The sequence below is a fragment of the Piliocolobus tephrosceles genome, chromosome 4 (genome assembly GCF_002776525.5).
Source record: "Piliocolobus tephrosceles isolate RC106 chromosome 4, ASM277652v3, whole genome shotgun sequence".
Classification (NCBI taxonomy): Eukaryota; Metazoa; Chordata; class Mammalia; order Primates; family Cercopithecidae; genus Piliocolobus; species Piliocolobus tephrosceles.
Window position 1 is genome coordinate 39,661,232 of NC_045437.1, and position 20,035 is coordinate 39,681,266.

The window sequence follows — 20,035 nt, forward strand, 5'->3', positions numbered from 1 at the left end:
GCATGGCCTGTCATGAAAGACAAAAGCAAACACAATTTGCACAGGCTTTGCTACATGAATGTTAGTGCTTCAGGAATGCTCTAAGATCCTGCCAGCTGTGGCTCAGGAAGGGGTCCAGGCCAGATCTGACTCATCCTGCTGCCTTCCTCCTGGAAATGATCCCCTTTCTCACCCCACTCCTGCTGGCTGAGCCCAGGTCCTGTCTGTCCCATATTTCCTTTGATCAAGGAAAACTAAAAGTGATTACTAGCTCCCAAGCAGCCTTTGTTTACAAATGGGTTCCCACCTGAATATGTTTACTCAAAAAGTAGTCAAACAATTAGCTAGAACAGAGCAATCAAACTGATCAGACAGTTCCTGGAGTAGGTCAAACCTTCAGAGCTATTTAATGACAGTTTTTAAGAACTGAACTGGAGTCTTCCAGCATAGAGAAGCAGAGATTGTGGCAGAAACTGCGAGGGAGAATTTTAAAAGTGCTTAGAATAAAAATCTTTTCATTGAAAAACAATGACAAGAATTGCCCACATAATTATGGCAATTCTTCCTTTCCTTTTGCAATGCAAATTCCTGGCAGAGTGTGAGAGAAACTGAACTCTACTGTCCCAGTTTTTCAAACTAAGAAAATAAAATAATTTGTTACCGAAACTTTCAACTTCTACTTTTGAAAGCTACATTTAAGTTTTAAGAATCACATAACAAAAGAGACTACAGATAAACCTCATTACAATTTTTTAGTATTGAGTATTAGGTTATTTACTTTTCTTCTTCCTAAAGCTACTGTAGAAAGAAAATTCAAAGGACTAGTAAGAAGAACAGTTCAATCGATAGCAAGTCTGGTTTGTCAATGACATGCTAATACCTGTAACAGTTATTAATTAGTTATTAATTATCTCAGCAGCGTCTGTTTTTATATGTAATATACTCTTCATCATACTTAAATTAATAAATAGCAACCAATTGTTTCCTCTTTTATAAGCTTCATATGGAAAGAAAATGGAAAAAAATATATATTTGTATTAGTAGACAGTGAGTATAAGGAACTTCCCAACCTCCTCTCCATATATTTACTGACAAGCAACTGACATGAGTGATAGCAAAGCAATGCGGTTAGTGAGGAATGGCGCAGAGTGTGCAGTTTCCTTTTTTCTAATGTTGATTTGTCTTCTGTGCTGACACAGTCCTAGAGGTTACTGTTCAAAGGAAGCATCGACAACAGAAGTAGTTAGAGTGCTGATTAAAAGAAGGTTCTAAGAAAATGACCAATCACCATCAATCTTTTTAATACTGGCTAACAAATATGTATTTTTCCTTCTGATATTAATAGTATAAACAGAACAATTCTATTTTAATATATCCATATAGTGCCTTATGCAAGTAAATATGATTCTGGATATTTTATGACCTGTAATTACTTGAAATCGGAAAGCCCTCTTAGTTTCTCCTATTACCCATGTGTTGCTGAGACCAACTGAAGAACCAGTTAGGAGGTTTGTTCATTCAAGAAATAACATTTAAGAAATGGGTACCTGCTTATCATATAAAAGAATCCAGTTATGTACTTACCCTGTGAGGAGACATATGTTAAAATACTTGCACACTGCAGATGGGAAGAGGTTTTTCCAGGAATTTAAATTGTGAAATAGGGCCACACAATTTTACTTTAAAAAAAAAAAAAGGTAAAGGGGTTTTAATTACACCATGAAGTTTTACAATTTTTTTAAGTTTTTAGTTCTAGTTTTAGAAAACAGAGTAGAAGGAGTACAGAGAAAAACTTCACCATTAGACAAGTCAAACTAATTGCAAGGGCCGTGCAAACAGGCTTTTCCAAGAATTAATCATGAGGTGGTGCTTGGAGAATTCCTTTACTCCGGTGACTTTCAAACCCCCTTCTCACCCTCCACTAGTCTTTCAAACGATTTATGGTGAATGGGGTCTAACGAGTATAACACGGCCGAAGGCAGGAAGCTCACTCTACCCTTTCAGGGCGGAGAAGTTCCCCGGAAAGAGAATGGAGAAAAAGACCGCAGTTAGGCAGTCCTCCCAACCCCACCAAGGCTCCACTCTCGAAAGCGGCAAGGTTCTGCCACCTGCGCCGGGAGAGGCTGCAGTCACTGTCTCCTCCTCTTTCTTTTTTTTTTTTCTTTTTCGCCTGGGGTGCCCTACCAAGCGCAGCCCGCAGCCGGGTCACTGCCAAATGACTCCAACTCCTTTTATGGTGAGAGGATGGATTCTTCGTTACTTCCCCGCCCAACCTGGTACCCACCCACCCACCTACCACGTCCGCTGGGCGCACCCAAGTCTAACCCCGGGGCGCACGCGCTAGCGCACACAGACACCCTATTTCTCCTCCTTTCTCGGCCAACCCTAGGTAGAATGCTAAAGTAACTGCCCTCTCTTCCACGACCTAGATGTTGCGGCCCGCGGGCAGGAGGTTCAAGAAATAGTCCACTCCAAGTGGCAGGCAGCAAGGCGGAAAGGGTCGCTGCTTTCAGTGGTGGCCCCACTGGAAGCCGAGTTCAGGAGCCGCTAAGCGGTAGCCGGGGAAAGCACCGGGGCTTCCCAGGGTCTCCTCCCGGCTCCCACTCCGCAGTTCAGAGGGCGGGAAAACCAGGGTAGCCACCCCGCCCTGCGCAGCCCAGCCCCGCCCCTCCCCGCCCCGCCCCGCCCCAGCCCGGACACCGCCCCCCGCCGGGCTCCCCAGCGGCGCCCAGGGAGGACGCGCTCCGCCCCCTTCCAATCCGGCCAATGGGCGTCCGGGCAGCGCACGGTTTGCCTCCGCCTCCGCCAGAGAAACTTGGAGGAGGAGAAAAGTTTGTACAGAGGGTGGAAAGGCGAGAGCGGAGCTCCAAGCCCTGCAGCCCGAGAGGAAGATGAACAGCCCCAGGCCAGAGCCTCGGGCAGAGTGGACCCCGAGCCGCCCCCAGGTAGCCAGGAGCGGCCTCAGCGGCAGCCGCAAACTCCGGTAGCCGCCCGTGCTGCCCGTGGCTGGGGCGGAGGGCGGCCAGAACTGGGGACCGAGGCTCCGCGCCACCTGCGCGCGTGGCCTCACACCTGAACGCTGTCCTCCAGCGGACGAGACCGGCGGGCACTGCAAAGCTGGGACTCGTCTTTGAAGGAAAAAAAATAGCGAACAAGAAATCCAGCACCATTTTTCCCTGACCCATCCAGCTGCCCCTCTTGTTTCTCAAGTTTTTGAAAGCTGGCGATTCTGACCTCAGTGTCCAAAAATCGGCAGCCACTGAGACCGGCTCTGAGGAGCCGAAGGTTTGGCAATTTCCAGACTGAGCGGGACAAGGTGAAAGCAGGTTGGAGGCGGGCCAGGACATCTGAGAGCTGACCCTGGGGGCTCGCGAAGCTGCCGCCGCTGCTGCCGCTACAGGTGAGATGGCGTTGGGCTGGCGTTGGGGTCAACCGGTAGCGAACGCGGAGATGCGGCGCTCGCCGAAGAGAGCCAAGAAGGGAAGAGCGCGCTCTCCAAATTGCTTTTGTAACTTGTTTTCAGTGAGCATTTCATTGACTCAGCATCTATCGGGAATAGCACTAGGGAGCTACATTTCCCTTGAGATGGCTCTTATTCATCTTGGCAATGGAGTGAGTTGGGTTGGGGGGAGGAAGAGGAATGGGAGAATCAGTTTATAAATATTAATGTCAGCAAGAGTGTGCTGCTGGCAGGACGTATCAGGAGTCTAGAGATTTTGGTGGCCGCAGTTGGTAAGTGGCTACAGTCCAGAAAGTAGGATCGAGTTGCTCCCCTTGGCTCATTTCTTGGGCGCGGGTCTAACACCTTACAAGTGGTAATTTCCGCTCACGGCAGCTTTGTCTCTCTTCTGCCATCCCCAGACCCAGCCTTGCACTCCAAGGCTGCGCACCGCCAGCCACTATCATGTCCACTCCCGGGGTCAATGCGTCCACCTCCTTGAGCCCCGACCGGCTGAACAGCCCGGTGACCATCCCGGCGGTGATGTTTATCTTCGGGGTGGTGGGCAACCTGGTGGCCATCGTGGTGCTGTGCAAGTCGCGCAAGGAGCAGAAGGAGACGACCTTCTACACGCTGGTATGTGGGCTGGCTGTCACCGACCTGTTGGGCACTTTGCTGGTGAGCCCGGTAACCATCGCCACGTACATGAAGGGCCAGTGGCCCGGGGGCCAGCCGCTGTGCGAGTACAGCACCTTCATTCTGCTCTTCTTCAGCCTGTCCGGCCTCAGCATCATCTGCGCCATGAGTGTCGAGCGCTACCTGGCCATCAACCACGCCTATTTCTACAGCCACTACGTGGACAAGCGGTTGGCGGGCCTCACGCTCTTTGCAGTCTATGCTTCCAACGTGCTCTTCTGCGCGCTGCCCAACATGGGCCTCGGTAGCTCGCGGCTGCAGTACCCAGACACCTGGTGCTTCATCGACTGGACCACCAACGTGACGGCGCACGCTGCCTACTCCTACATGTACGCGGGCTTCAGCTCCTTCCTCATTCTCGCCACCGTCCTCTGCAACGTGCTTGTGTGCGGCGCGCTGCTCCGCATGCACCGACAGTTCATGCGCCGCACCTCGCTGGGCACCGAGCAGCACCATCCGGCCGCGACCGCTGTGACCTCGGTTGCCTCCCGGGGCCACCCGGCCGCCTCCCCAGGCTTGCCGCGCCTCAGCGACTTTCGCCGCCGCCGGAGTTTCCGCCGCATCGCGGGCGCCGAGATCCAGATGGTCATCTTACTCATTGCCACCTCCCTGGTGGTGCTCATCTGCTCCATCCCGCTCGTGGTGAGTGACCAGTGCTGGGGCCCCACCCGGCCCTTTTCTCGCATCCACCTCCCTCCTCCGTTCCCCGCTCCCAGCTTTCCCTCTCAGTCTTTGGCAGTGAACGTGTCTCCTTTAGGTCGGGGCTGGGATTCCCACACTGTTTCTCAGAGCGGACCCAACCCTCTTTGAAGTCCCAGTCCTAACGAGATTTAGCAGGTGCTTTGCCCCTACATCCCCCAGTTTATGTTCCCGAAAGCCTGGGTTTTTTCCTCTACCGGGACAGCGCTTACTCCTTGCTGCCTGACATTGGCCGAGTCTTCCAAGAACCCCCCACCCCACTCCCTCTGTTAGATGTGGAGGGGAACCTGCTCTAGTGTAACTTAGCCCACTCCTCCGTACTGTGAACTGTGAACTGCAGAACCTGAAACGTCAGGGATGGTGATCTGTTCGTTGTAAACCATTTCTAAGGAAAGTGGGGTTTTTGGTGTTTTGATTTATTCAAGTGTTTTTTTTTTTTTTTTTTTTTTTTTTTTTTTACTTTTTCCCCCGTGGATTGCGTAGAATTTTAAAGCTAGAAGAGATATCAAGAGGTGTTTTAGTCTAACTCCCTCACTTCACTGAGGGAGTGAATGATACGCTTAAAATAATCCAGCCAAATCTACACAGTCAAGCTAGGCTCCCTGCTCTACCATGGTGTGCCCTGGGAGGGCAGCTTAAAGCACACAAATTCTAATTCATACACAGGGCAGGGTCCAGACTCATTTCTTTCATTCTGTGTAGGCCAGGAGAGCAAAGTTTCTCAGGGTGACTAATTACGGAAAAGCTGGTATACATGGGGTATGGGATTTGAATTCTCTACAACTGTGCAAGAAACCGTACCATTTTAGAGAAACCGAGGTTTAGAGATGGCTGTCTTCATTTCTTCAAGCCAAAGCTCTACAGCTTGTAATGGACCTTAGGCTGACTGAGGCCAGACCCAGCTCATGTGTTATTACATCACGTCTCCCTCCTAGAACATTTCTCATTTTGGCCTTTGTAAAGCGTGGGTTGGAGTTTTGGTACACTTCATTTTTAGTTCATCTTTTAAGAATTGCCTTTGGATTAACTTTTAAAATATGATAAACAGAAAGGCTCAAACCCTACCCAGTTCTCTACTTTGCCTCTGACTAAAATGGAACGCACCAGAAGCAGATGGGCAGAAGAATGCAATACTTTATCTAGAGTTTCTCTTGAAAGCAACTAGTTATGAGTTCTTCCATCTTCCAAAACCCCGCATTCCTGGAAATTCTAAACTACCAACTCAAAAAGAGATAACTGCTTTTTCTTATGCTTATTGGGAACAGGAGAAAATAAAACGTAATGGGCTATTATTCCTTCCTTTTCCTTATTAATACTGTCCAGGGATCTTTGGTGTAGAAATATTATATCTCTCATAAAAGTAACTGTAAATGGAAGGAACTTAGAGGGGGCTGAGAGCCAGAATACAGTAGCTTCTTACCAATTTGTATAAACAGTAATAAATATAATTGGCCATAAGAGCCTTTAAGCCATTCCAGGACCCAATATAATTTACAGAGTTAAGTCACACTTGAGCCACATAAATACATTTTACTGTCTGTAATGGCAACCTAGAATAAAGTGAGATTTTGGACAAAAACAACTCTGCTCCTGATGGGGCCCCTGTTCCTGGGCCTCTGCCTTCTGTTTTACAGAACAGTAAATGACAAACTCAATGGTTGTTATTTTCAGAACATCCACTTAAAGGGACAGAGGAATTAGAGCTAGAAGGTTAGCAACATGCGCATACTTTATATGCGTTTTGGTTGGAAGTAAGCCTGTAAAGCCATGGATTTCTGCACAGCCACGGATGAATTATTTTCTTCTAACATCTAGAGAGACATGCAAGGCTTAATTCACCTTGTGAGCTGAAGTGGTAGACCTGGACCTAAGATTCAGGGCCCTTACACAAAGCCTTGAAATTATTTGAGGACCTAGAGGCAAGAAATTATAGGAGCTGTATTTGTGGTTTGCAGATTAACCACATTTTAACTAACAAGAAATACTGTCCACCTGTATAATGTTAGTAACATGCTGTAAATTTTAAGTCATCTTAACCTGAAAATTGAAACTAGCTCAATTAAGAAGTAATACCATTAGTCAAGTATTTATGTAGCTTTGTGAGAAATAAGGAATCCTACAAATAGCAGTGGCATCAGTTTGTCACCCTTAGTTTTGGGTACTAAAATCTAATTTCAGAATCAGTTTATAAATCAGTGATAAATGATGGGTTCATTATACTACCCCCCAGCAATTCAGCAATTACTGAAATAATCAAAAACCCTTCTGCAAATACAGTTTTCCTTGGCTTCCTTTTACAACTTTCTTTTTTCATGTTTTCATATTCATATTGTAAATTAAGATTAAAGGTCAGAACTCTCTGATATTGAAAGCAGATGAGCCTATCTTCAGTTCCAAAGAAACTAATGAAGCATCTAATTTTATCCAATCAAGTGGTTGCTAATCCCATTTAAGGAAAATCAAAGCGTTGGAATCATTTTAAATGCTTTGGAAAGGCTAACAAAGCAAATATAGCTTACTTGGAATTTCAGAAAACTTGATATAATACATAAGGAAAACAAGCAGCCACTGAAAAGCAGCCAAGGTTTTGCCTCTTGGACACCAGGGAAGAAAGAACTACAGCTCTTAGAGGGGGGTTGATATTGAGTTTAGTATAAAAAATAAAATTTAATTTGCTATCCAAAATATACATGTTTCATAAATACAGCTAAGATTGGAGTGGAAATTTGAGAAAGGTTGGGAAATTAGTTGTGGATATAAGGAACTGTGCTGAACCTTCAGAATTCTTTGAACTGGGTCATAATTAATGATCAGAGAAGGTGTCAGTATGATCTACAAGGAACATCACATGATAAGATGTAATGGGTAGGTGGTTCTTGTCATTTTGTCCTTTCTTCTATGTATAACCAGTCTCAGGGGTTCTTTAAATATAGGAATATTTTGGAAGTTCTCACTTCCAAAATGAGAAGTGAGAAATTCTTTAGAAATATGCAAGCAAGACAGCCCCTTAAGGTCCTGGTGCTAAATGCTGTAGCTAGATGAATTTCTAGTGCCTAATTTTTCAGTTACTAATGAATATTAAGATGATTATTATAATCAAATATTTTGCCTCAGGGCTAAACAGTTACTATAGGGTTTGGAAGGGCATTTCCCCCCATACACAAGCAACCCAAAACTGTATTTATTGCTTACTTGTTTCTTCTATTTTTTAACTCTGAAGTAACAAATATTTATCTCAGCCAGGGGCAGAATGGCTAATTTGATTAATCTTCTGCCTTGGTGAAGTAAAACTTAGATCCTTAGGAAAATATTTCCTGTGAGTGTTTATTTGGTTCCTTACTGTAAACTAGTCGTCTCTATAAAGCTTTCACCAGCATTTGATCAGCAAAAGTTTATAAGGACAGATGAAAACTTTGTAAATAGATATACTTTTGTTTACCCTAGGCAAACTGGAAGTGGAGTCATAAAACAACTGATGGGATGTCAGATGAGTGTGAAGCACATCTATACATACAACAGAAATGCCATACATTTGGGTATGACTACAACAGAATCTAAAAGACTAGATTTGTTCAAATAAATTTGGCTAAGTTTAAAAAATTGCGATGCCCAGAAGCAGGTTTTAAGTCATAACATGAAATTGTAGACCCAGTAGTAGTAACCTGAAGATTATTGAGTTACATAAAAGTAAGTTATTTCCACATCTGGCATTTCATTTGAATCTTGAAAAGCCCTAAGGAGAAAGTAGGGCTGACCAGTATTTTCACTCTCTCTACACCTCAGTTTTCCCAGCTGCAAATGAAGAATTTATATCATTCTGCAACTTACAGGGTAGCTATAGGTGAGTCCTCATCTAATGCTCATTTCACCATGCTTTGCTGACCTGTCAATTTGTTTGTATTGAATATCTCCTAACAAGTTTTTTTTTTTTTCTCAGCACTGAAGTGATTCTTGTAGTCTCCTATTAGAATATTCAATGTGAGAGCTTTAAAAAACAAAACAAAACAAAATAAAGAAGAAACATTCAGTGTAGATGTTGACCTATAAAGCCTGTAGAGATTCAACTTGCCTTCTACAAATGGCCAGTTAGTGGCCTAGAAGGAACAAGAACCAAGCTCTCCTACACACCACCCAGTCAAGAATTCTTTCCACTATTCTTTACTTGAAAAAAAGAAAGTGATAAGAACTTCTAGTAACAGCTGTGTCAATCTTGGACTCTTCACAAGGCAGTGGGATAACTGAGCACATACAGATAATTCCTTTTATGTGCTTGGAACAGAACAAGTAGCACACACATTCAAATCCAGCTACAGATCTTGTCACTTATTGGAAAGCATTACTACTGTTTTGACAGTCGATTACTAAATCTGTCTAATCAAGAGTTCAACATTCTTTCTTCAACATTCCCTGCAAACAGATTATTAAGTAGGAAGTACATGTTTTTGATACCATATTATTAACTATATCCCAAAGCTACCTCTAAGCTACAGTTTTCAAATTATTGATATATTCCACACTGGGCAAGCTTCCACATATGGGTTCAAAAAACGTAATGAGAGCCAACATATCTGTTCTACGATAGGCGCTGTGCTAAGCACTTTGATCATTTGTACATATGTTATAAGGAGTGGAGCCAGGATTTGAACAGAGGCTTGTTTGCTTCCAAAGCTAGGGCATCTATCTCTATAGCATATAGCCTCCTTACAGCTTTCTTGTCACCACATCTTCTTCTGAACTGATTGCATTTTCTCCAAGTTATGTTCCACTGCTCCTGAACCCTAATCTCTAATCATCCTAAAAAGGTGTGAATAACATAATTTTTAAAATGTAGCTTGGTGTGTTGGCATGTGCCTGTTTTCCCAGCTACTTGGAAGGTTGAGGCTAGAGGATTGCTTGAGTCCAGGAGGTTGAGGCTGCAATGACCATGTTTGTATCACAGCACTCCAGCCTGGGTGACAGAATGAGACTCTTTCTAAAATAAAATAATTTAGAATACTGTAATATGCCAATATTAACAACAAACCACATGTACGCATCAGCAGCTACTAAGAAAAAGACTTAAAATTGGAAGAAAGGAGATATGTCATTAGTATTCAGTGAGTTTTTTTTGTTTTTGTTTTTGTTTTGAGACGGAGTTTCCCTCTTGTTGCCCAGGCTGGCATGCAATGGCACAATCTCAGCTCACCACAACCTCCGCCTCCCGGGTTCAAGCGATTCTCCTGCCTCAGCCTTCCAAGTAGCTGGGATTACAGGCATGCACCACCACGCTCAGCTAATTTTGTATTTTTAGTAGAGACAGGGTTTCTCCATGTTGGTCAGGCTGGTCTCAAACTCCCGATGTCAGGTGATCCGCCTGCGTCGGCCTCCCAAAGTGCTGGGATTACAGGTGTGAGCCATCGCCCCCAGCTGTATACAGTGAGTTTTTTAAATGATTTTTTCCCTCCTGACTCAGAGGTTGAGTTTTATCAGCAATACACTCTTCCAACACTGAAAACTGCCTGAACTTGTTTAGTCGTGTAACATATAGGGCCTGTTAGACAAGAATTCCAAAAAGTGCTTTCACCTGCTCACAAGACATTGAAGCACTACTCCAGATGTTCCCATCTCAACTGCAGTCGTCCCTGCCCTCTTGGAAACAGCAAGTCAAGTAGCCCATTTAAAGTGAAGCAGAGGTTGCTATATGTTTTCAAACATTGCAAGATGCGTGGAGTTTTTGTTTGTTTTGTCTTTTTTCTTTCCCTACTTGAAGTAAGTCTCAATTGAGATATGTTGCAAAGTAAAACTCATATTGATTCTTTTCAATTTGACCACCTTTTGAGGATGTTTTTACCCGAATTTGAACTTTTGCTCTTTAAACTCATACTTTTGCTACCCTGTGAATTCCCCTTTATTGAAAAGACATTGAATGACCAGGTTCAGTGACCTGGACTAATTGTAAACTTTTCCTCCCCCATTTCTATAATTTTAATATACTTTTAATATAGCCTCCTTTCATTCCCTCCTATACTAGTCAAAATCCATTGCTGCTGTGGATGAGATGAGGCACAGAAATGATTCTTTCCTTGTTTCTCATCACCTTTGATTATGACAACCTATTATTGTTTTACAACATTCCGACCTTTCTAAAAGGCCACAGAAATTTTAAAATGCTAACTCCTAATGTACTTCTTTGGCTACAAATTCCATTTTAAGTGTTCAAAAATTTTCTTCCTTTCAGTAGTAGCTATGTTTCCTTTGAGGTTGTCGCAGGAGAAGCAACCAGCAATGAAACATTTTCAGTGTCAAAAATCTCAGAAACGTCAGGTTTAGACTTAACCAAAATTCTGTTCTGCCAGTCTCGGAAATGGCTTTACACAGTGCTTATTAGGGAGGGAGGGTCAGAAACTCTCGAGTGGAGCAACACTGCCACCTGGAGGCTTGAAGGCTCAAGTTCGCATAAACCCGGCCGTAGGTCTTTTCCAGAGACCACACACAGGACTTGATACTAACAGATTTAAATCCATCATTTCTTCTACCCTTAGGAACATAGTACGTGATGTGAATAAAATGTAGACCTCATGCTTTTTACCAATAACTCCATTGTCAGGAAATAATGATTAAACAGAAAGCCAGACTGGTAGAACAGAAAAGGCAACATGGAGGTCCAGACCAGATTGCCACCAACAGGGCGGGGGACATCCTAAGTTCCTCAAAAGCTCTGGGTCTCGGTAACAAATACCTCATCTGAGAAAAGGCCTGTACAGTTGAGGGAACTGCTGAGTTTCCAGACATAGCTGAAGACCACAAAGCTTATGGAAGGAAGAAACCAAGATGCTTTATTTAACTAGTAAAATATTTATTTTTTTTATTTTATTATTTTTATTTTACTACTAGTAAAGATTTTTTTTTTAATCAAGTATGCTTTGCCTTGTAACTATCATTTATCCCAGCGTAGTTTCTAAAAGTATTTTAAGAGGTGATATTACATACTGATGTTCATTCCAGTTCATTCTTGATTTAGCTGTCTTCCAAATATCAAGATATTAATTTCATCTTGGTTAGAGGCTTTGACTGTTTTATTCTCTGAGATTTACAGGCCCATAATCCCATATCCAAAATATTTAGGGGCAGATGAGTTTCAGAATTTAGAATTTCTTGGCTTTTAGAGAAGTAATCAATAATATATTGCAAAATATGTAATATCCTCATCAGAATTGGAACAGTACTCCTGGACCAGAACATAGAATATTCACTCTAAGTGGAATAAATTGAACTAAATGGCTTCACAGTCTGTTCAGTTCAGTTTTTGCTGCCAAAATAAGTTTAGGTCAGATTTTGCAATGAGTGTAAGTTCTCAAAACAAAACAACAACAAATGAAATGAACAAAAATCTTTTGATAGAGGATCAGAGACCTATAGCTAATTAAGATCTAAATTCCAGTTAAGGAAGAAATAGAAATGCAGTTCTACCTTACTGATCCAGTATCGTTCTGGAATAAATTTAATATAAGTTTAATTTTGCAGGTTCATGAAATGCATTTCTTCAAATATTTTAAACTTCCTTCTTTTATCCAAATTGTTGAAAATCTTTCTGAAATATCCCGACCCAAATCTAGTAAGTGCCAAAAGAACACATGCAAATGGTCAATGAATCGCCTTTTCCATTGTGAACTGACACCAGCCTCAACTAAACTATCCCTGTTCCAGGTGATTCATACACCATGAGTCATTCATTGTTATGCTGTATATAGTAAGGCAGCAATGTCCTCAAGTCTTGTTAGAGATATTTGCCCCTAGTTAAATGGCTCCAGCTATGCTTTTGTGAGTTCTTCTTGCTCCTTTTTATGGTTTTTATGTATCTTCCTTGACTGTGAGACTCAACCTCTTCTCCCTAACCTAAAATAATTACTAAAGGCAAGAAATAATTAGTAAATAATTACTAAAGATAGATGGCAATTATTTTTATTTCTATACTACTATTTCTATGTGAATTACTCCTACTATTTCTATATGAATTGCAGATGAGATTTTTATATAAATTATCCCAGTGGAATTAGAAGTAATATCTAGGCAAAAAAAAAAAATCATAATACTTTAAGAGTGAATTCGAGGCTGAGCATGGTGGCTCACTCCTGTAATCTTAGCACTTTGGGAGACTGCGGCAGGCAGATCACTTGAGCTCAAGAGTTCGAGACTAGCCTGGGCAACATAGAAAGACCTCATCTCCACAAAAATAGTAAGTTAGCCAGGCATGGTGGCACACACCTGTCAGTCCTGGCTACTCAGGAGGCTATGGCAGGAGGATTGCTGGAGCCTAGGAGCTCAAGGCTGCAGTGAGCAATGATTATACCACTGCACTCCAGCCTGGGCGACAAAGTGAGACCTGGTCTCAAAAAAATACATACATGTACATTTAACAAATGCATTTTCCTCTAAGGAATAAAATGATCATGTAAGTTTACATAAATTCATGCTCCATTCGCTGAATCATTTGAAGTTCCCAGATGTTGACATATCATTTCATTCTTCCATGACTTTGCACATGGAGCTACCTCTATTTGAAATGTGATGTCCTTCCTTCTAAATTTAGCAAATTCCTACTCATCCATCGTGATTACTATAACTGGGGAACAGAGTCATAGAGAAAATAAAAACTATTCTGTGGTCATTCTGGGTGACAGGAGATCCTGCTGGTGGTGTAAAACTGTTCAGCATATTCTTTCTAGACTAAAATAAAAGAATCTGGCCTTATTCTGATGATTAGATGGTTAATTGACTTATAAAATGAGTTCCCTTTAAATTATGTAAAATGACAGCTGGAATAAGAGAAATCAGTAGCTTTGGGGGAGAAAAAAGTTACTTCATTAGAGTTACAAAAACTTAAAAGCACTCACAGAAATGAAGTTAATAAAGTGTTTCTCAAGAACACTTTATACATATGTGACCTGCACTCACATTGCATTTTTGTATACTGTCTTTGCTCTAGGGAAGATAATCATAAGATAGTTACAAAAATATTAAAGCCATACTAACTCAGAACATGTAATTGCATTTTTGCAGTGACTGGTTTTTCTTTTTCTTTTTCTTTTTCTTTTTTTTTTTTGAAACAGATTCTAGATCTGTGGCCTTGGCTGGAGTGCAGTGGCACCATCTCAGCTCACTGCAACCACTGCCCGCCCCCCCCCCCCCCGGGTTCAAGCCATTCTCCTGCCTCAGCCTCCTGAGTAGCTGGGATTATAGGCATGTGCCACCACACCTGGCTAATTTTTGTTTGTTTTTGTTGTTTTGAGATGGAGTCTCGCTCCGTCGCCAGGCTGGAGTGCAGTGGCGTGATCTCAGCTCACTACAACCTCCACCTCCTGGGTTCAAACGATTCTCCTGCCTCAGCCTCCCGAGTAGCTGGGACTACAGGCACATGCCACCATACCCAGCTAAATTTTGTGGTTTTAGTAGAGATGGAGTTTCACCATGTTGGCCAGGATGGTCTCAATCTCTTGACCTTGTGATCCGCCCACCTCAGCCTACCAAAATGCTGGGATTACAGGCGCAAGCCACCGCACCCAGCCTAATGTTTGTATTTTTAGTAGAGATGGGGTTTCGCCATGTTGGAAAAGTTGGTCTGGAACTGCTGACCTCAAGTGATTCACCCGCCTCGGCCTCCCAAAGTGCTGGGATTACAGGCGTGAGCCACCATACCCAGCCCATGACTGGTTTTTCTGAGGCTTGTTATGTAGCTTCCTCTTTTCCTGGAACTTGAGAAATGAAGGCAGGTTCTTAATATTGCCAAGGTAGACATAGCATTTATATGTTTTCCCAATTGATGAATGGTGAAATCTAAATGTGCGGATCTCACTTATGCAGGTGCGAGTATTCGTCAACCAGTTATATCAGCCAAGTTTGGAGCGAGAAGTCAGTAAAAATCCAGATTTGCAGGCCATCCGAATTGCTTCTGTGAACCCCATCCTAGACCCCTGGATATATATCCTCCTGAGAAAGACAGTGCTCAGTAAAGCAATAGAGAAGATCAAATGCCTCTTCTGTCGCATTGGCGGATCCCGCAGAGAGCGCTCCGGACAGCACTGCTCAGACAGTCGAAGGACATCTTCTGCCATGTCAGGCCACTCTCGCTCCTTCCTCTCCCGGGAGCTGAAGGAGATCAGCAGTACATCTCAGACCCTCCTGCCAGACCTCTCACTGCCAGACCTCAGTGAAAATGGCCTTGGAGGCAGGAATTTGCTTCCAGGTGTTCCTGGCATGGGCCTGACCCAGAAAGACACCACCTCGCTGAGGACTTTGAGAATATCAGAGACCTCAGACTCTTCACAGGGTCAGGACTCAGAGAGTGTCTTACTGGTGGATGAGGTTGGTGAGAGCGGCAGGGCTGGGCCTGCCCCTAAGGGGAGCTCCCTGCAAGTCACATTTCCCAGTGAAACACTGAACTTATCAGAAAAATGTATATAATAGGTAAGGAAAGAAATACAGTACTGTTTCTGGACCCTTATAAAATCCTGTGCAATAGACACATACATGTCACATTTAGCTGTGCTCAGAAGGGCTATCATCATCCTACAACTCACATTAGAGAACATCCTGGCTTTTGAGCACTTTGCAAACAATCAAGTTGACTCACATGGGTCCTGAGGCCTGCAGCACGTCAGTTAATACCCTACTATGACAGAGGATTGTGGTCACAACTTGATGGCTGGGAAGACCTACCCTCAGTTTTTCTACTGGATAGGAGGATGGCAGAAGTTTGGCTGCTTTCCTAATATCCAGAGCTTCGTGGTGTTTGGCACACAGCAGAGGCCTAGATATTAGAAAGGCTCTATTCCAGTAAACTATGAGGACTGCCTTATGGATGATTCAAGTGTCTCACTAAAGCATGAAATGTGAATTTTTATTGTTGTACATATGATTTAACGTATTTAAAGTATTTTCTTCTCTGTGAGAAGGTTTATTGTTAATACAAGGTATAATAAAATTATCGCAAGCCCTCTCCTTCCAGTATAACCAGCTGAAGTTGCAGATGTTAGATATTTTTCATAAACAAGTTCTAGTCAAAGTTGAAAATTCATAGTAAGATTGATATCTATAAAATAGATATAAATTTTTAGGAGAAAGAGTTTAGTATTATCAAAAGGATAAAGAAAAAAATACTATTTAAGATGTGAAAATTATAGTCCAAAATGTTATTCTTTCCAGGCTATGTATAAAATACACAGTGAAAATTGTTTAGTGATATTACATTTATTTATCCAGAAAACTGTGATTTCAGGAGAACCTAACATGCTGGTAAATGTTTTCAACTTTTTCCCTCACTAATTGGTACTTTTTAAAACATAACATACATTTTTTAAAGTCTTTAATAAATAACCCATAATTAAAGTGTATAATATTAAAAAATTTAAAAATCTAAGCAGCTTATTGTTTCTCTGAAAGTGTGTGTAGTTTTACTTTCCTAAGGAATTACCAAGAATATCCTTTAAAATTTTAAAGGATGGCAAGTTGCATCAGAAAGAGCTTTATTTTGAGATGTAAAGATTCCCAAATGTGGTTACATTAGCCATTCATATATATCAGAAGTGCAGATTTGGGGCACTTAATGGTCACCTTGTAACAGTTTTGTGTAACTCCCAGTGATGCTGTACACATATTTGAAGGATCTTTCTCAAAGAAATATTAAGCATGTTTTGTTGCTCAAAGTGTTTTTGTGAATTGCTTGGTTGTAATTAAATTCTGAGCCTGATATTGATATGATTTTAAGAAGCAGTTGTACCAAGTGAAATTATTTTGGAGATCATAATAAATATACACATTCAATCTGAGTTGCATATCCTCAGTTTGGGAAAACTTGTGGGGTGGGGGTTTGTTGTTTCAGGTCATCATCTATATCGTTTTATATATTTTTTTTAAATTTATTGGGAAATAATTTTAAAGAAATGTTGCAAGAAAAGTACAAAGCCTTGGATACACTTAGTAGAGAATGACACTTTACTCAAAGCCTCCAGTTTGTATGGGTGATGGATTGAGACAGTATTATGCCTAGCTTGCGACATATAAAGGACTCAAATAATTATTACTAAAATTAGCATATTTTACATTTTGCAACTTTTTTAACTGCCATTTTTATTATTTATTTATTTATTTATTTATTTATTTATTTATTTATTTATTTTTGAGACAGAGTCTTGCTCTGTCACCCAGACTGGAGTGCATTGGCACAATCTCAGCTCACTGCAACCTCCATCTCCCGGGTTCAAGAAATTCTCATGCCTCAGCCTCTTGACTAGCTGGGATTACAGGCGTGCACCACCATGCCCAGCTAAATTTTGTATTTTTAGGAGAGACATGTCATGCCATGTTGGCCATGATTGGTCTCAAACTCCTGGCTTCCAGCAGCCTGCCCACCTCAGCCTCCCAAAATGCTAGGATTGCAGGCATGAGCCACCATGTCCGGACATTTTTACGTTTTTAAATGCAAATTTTGTTCATTTTTTGAGTGAGTTATGTATCTGCATTAGTCAGCTAAGGCTGCCAAAAAATACTATAGATGGGTGGCTTACACAACAGAAACTTATTTTCTCACAGTTGTGGAGGGTGGAAGTCCAAGAACAGGGTGTCAGCAGAGTTGGTTTCTCTTGAGCCCCCTCTCCTTGGCTTGCAGATGGCTCCCTTTTTTCTGTGTCCTCAGATAGCCTTTTCTCCAGGTGAGCACATCCCTGATGCCTCTTTCCTTATAAGGACACCAGTCATACTGGATTAGGGCCCCACCCTTATGACCTCATTTAACCTTAATTCGTCCCTTAAAGGCCCTCTCTCCAAATACAGTCACAATGGGGGTTAGGGCTTCAACAAATGATTTTTGGGGGGCAAGTGTCTTTTTCATTGTTGAGCCTGATTTATTCTTAAACTAGCAACCAAGAAAAATGAATTTCGGCACTGCTCCGTCATCTATTCCATATTTATTTATAAAATTTAACAGCTATGCAATGCAAAGATTATTTTTTGCTTCTTGCTATGGGACACTTGTTCTAGACCATTTAGAGAACTTCAAATTTTCTACACAGGAAAGTTCTGATTGTTTAATTGGCTACTATTAAGTCCTAACATCTCAAAAGGATATAACAGACAAGAAGGCAATTTTAACACCATATTGTAATCTTTGAGACAATATAACCGATTAAATGAAGTGTGTTAGAAAAGATAGACTTGCAGGACTATTAAAATGGTACTTTAGGCCAGGTGCAGGGGCTCACACCTGTAATCCCAACACTTTGGGAGGCCAAGGCAAGTGGATCACTTGAGGTCAAGAGTTCAAGACCAGGATGGCCAACATGGTGAAACTCTGTCTCTATTAAAAATACAAAAATCGGCTGAGCGTGGTGGCTCACGCCTGTAATCCCAGCACTTTGGGAGGCTGAGGCAGGCAGATCACGAGGTCAGGAGTTCAAGACCAGCCTGGCCAACATAATGAAACCCCATCTCCACTAAAAATATAAAAATTAGCCAGGCATGATGGTGGGCGCCTGTAGTCCAGCAACCTGGGAGGCTGAGGCAAGAGAATCGCTTAAACCCCGGAGGCGGGGGTTGCAGTGAGCCAAGACTGCACAACCACACTCTATCCTGGGCGATACAGTGAGACTCTGTCTCAAAAAAAAAAAAAAAAAAAAAATACAAAAATTAATCAGGCATGGTGGCATGCACCCAACTACTCAGGAGGCTGAGGCAGGAGAATCACTTGAACCTAGAATCACTTGAGCCAGTATTGGCCTCTGCACTCCAGCCTGGGCGAAGGAATGAGACTCCGTCTGAAAAAAAGAAAAAAATGGTACTTTGTACAGTCATAAAAAAGAAAGAAATCATGTCCATGTCCTTTGAACCAACAGGAATGAAGGTGAAGACCATCGTCCTAAGTGAACTAACTCAGAAACAGAAGAGCAAATACTGCATGTTCTCACTTATAAATGAGAGCTATACAATGGGTACACATGGTCATAAAGATGGAACTAATAGATGCTGGGGACTCCAAAAGTGGGGAGGTGGGGGAGAGCAAGGGTTGAAGAATAACCTACTGGGTATTATGTTCACTATTTGGGTATTGGGTACACTAGAAGCCCAATCCCACCAGTATGCAATATACCCATTTAACAAACAAACACACATACCCCCCGAATCTCAAATAAAATGATAAAATAAAAAATAAAATGGTACTTTGACCAAGGGACCACAGAATTCAAGAGTTCTTTCCCAAATCATAGCTAGTCCTCTCCACAAGTTTTCTCTTAGCGGCAATAAATACAAAAGGGACATGGAAAAATCAAGGCACAGTAATATTTACTGTTAGCTATCCACATGGCCTCAAATGTTAATGCAGAAAAATTTCCATTACACAAATATTCATTTTTCCTAAACTACTTGTACTAGTCTCAGAACAAACCATGTTTGCTTTCTTCCAATACTGGCCCACCTCATGCCCTTCCCCCATTACATCCAAGCCTGAATCTAAGATGCTGCAATTATGATCTCAAGATTGTCATCCAGACACATGAAAAATTGAACCAGAAAAAAACAAGACACTTACAACAAGAGAGAGCATTTGGTCCCATTGCTTACTGTGGGGTTTCTCTGGGCTACAGCTGGTGCTTTAACCCCAAACTGGAAGTACCTTGGCAGAAAGGAAGAGAGAAAGATAGCTAGGCCTTTGGTCCTTCTATCAACATCTCTACCATTCAATCATTTATCCATTCCCTTTACCTTGCCAGGCCATCCACCCCATTTCCCACCATGGTAGACAAGGGCAGAAGAGAACACCAGTCATAACTTTTTCCTAAGAACTTTTAACCACAGCAACTCTACACACTAAAATCTGAATAATTAGGTAAGTATTTCTCTTTCTTGAGAAGGGTGAAACAGGATTTAATAAAAAGGAAGAGCAAAAAGAATTCCAAGAACAATGAACAAGAATCCAACGCAACAGCTCTGCAATAGGCCAAGAGCACAGTGAAACGAGACTGAGGCAGGAGGGAAGGCTCTCCGATGTCCCCAGGGTGGAAAGAAAGGAAAGAAAGACAGAAAGAAAGACAGAAAGAAAGAAAGAAAGAAAGAAAGAAAGAAAGAAAGGAAGGAAGGAAGGAAGGAAGGAAGGAAGGAAGGAAGGAAGGAAGGAAGGAAGGAAGGAAGGAAGGAAGGAAGGAAGGAAAGAAAGAAAGAAAGAAAGAAAGAAAGAAAGAAAGAAAGAAAGAA

The 20,035-nt window shown here is 42.1% G+C and overlaps 1 protein-coding gene across 1 annotated transcript; it reads left to right on the forward strand.

Moving 5' to 3' along the window:
- Positions 1–2,816: 2,816 nt before the first annotated feature.
- On the forward strand, positions 2,817–16,617 carry PTGER4 (prostaglandin E receptor 4). Its single transcript, XM_023216466.2, has 3 exons — positions 2,817–3,379; positions 3,841–4,756; positions 14,654–16,617. The coding sequence occupies exons 2-3, from the start codon at positions 3,884–3,886 to the stop codon at positions 15,251–15,253; spliced, it is 1,473 nt and encodes a 490-aa protein (XP_023072234.1). The 5' UTR covers positions 2,817–3,379; positions 3,841–3,883; the 3' UTR covers positions 15,254–16,617.
- Positions 16,618–20,035: the final 3,418 nt, after the last annotated feature.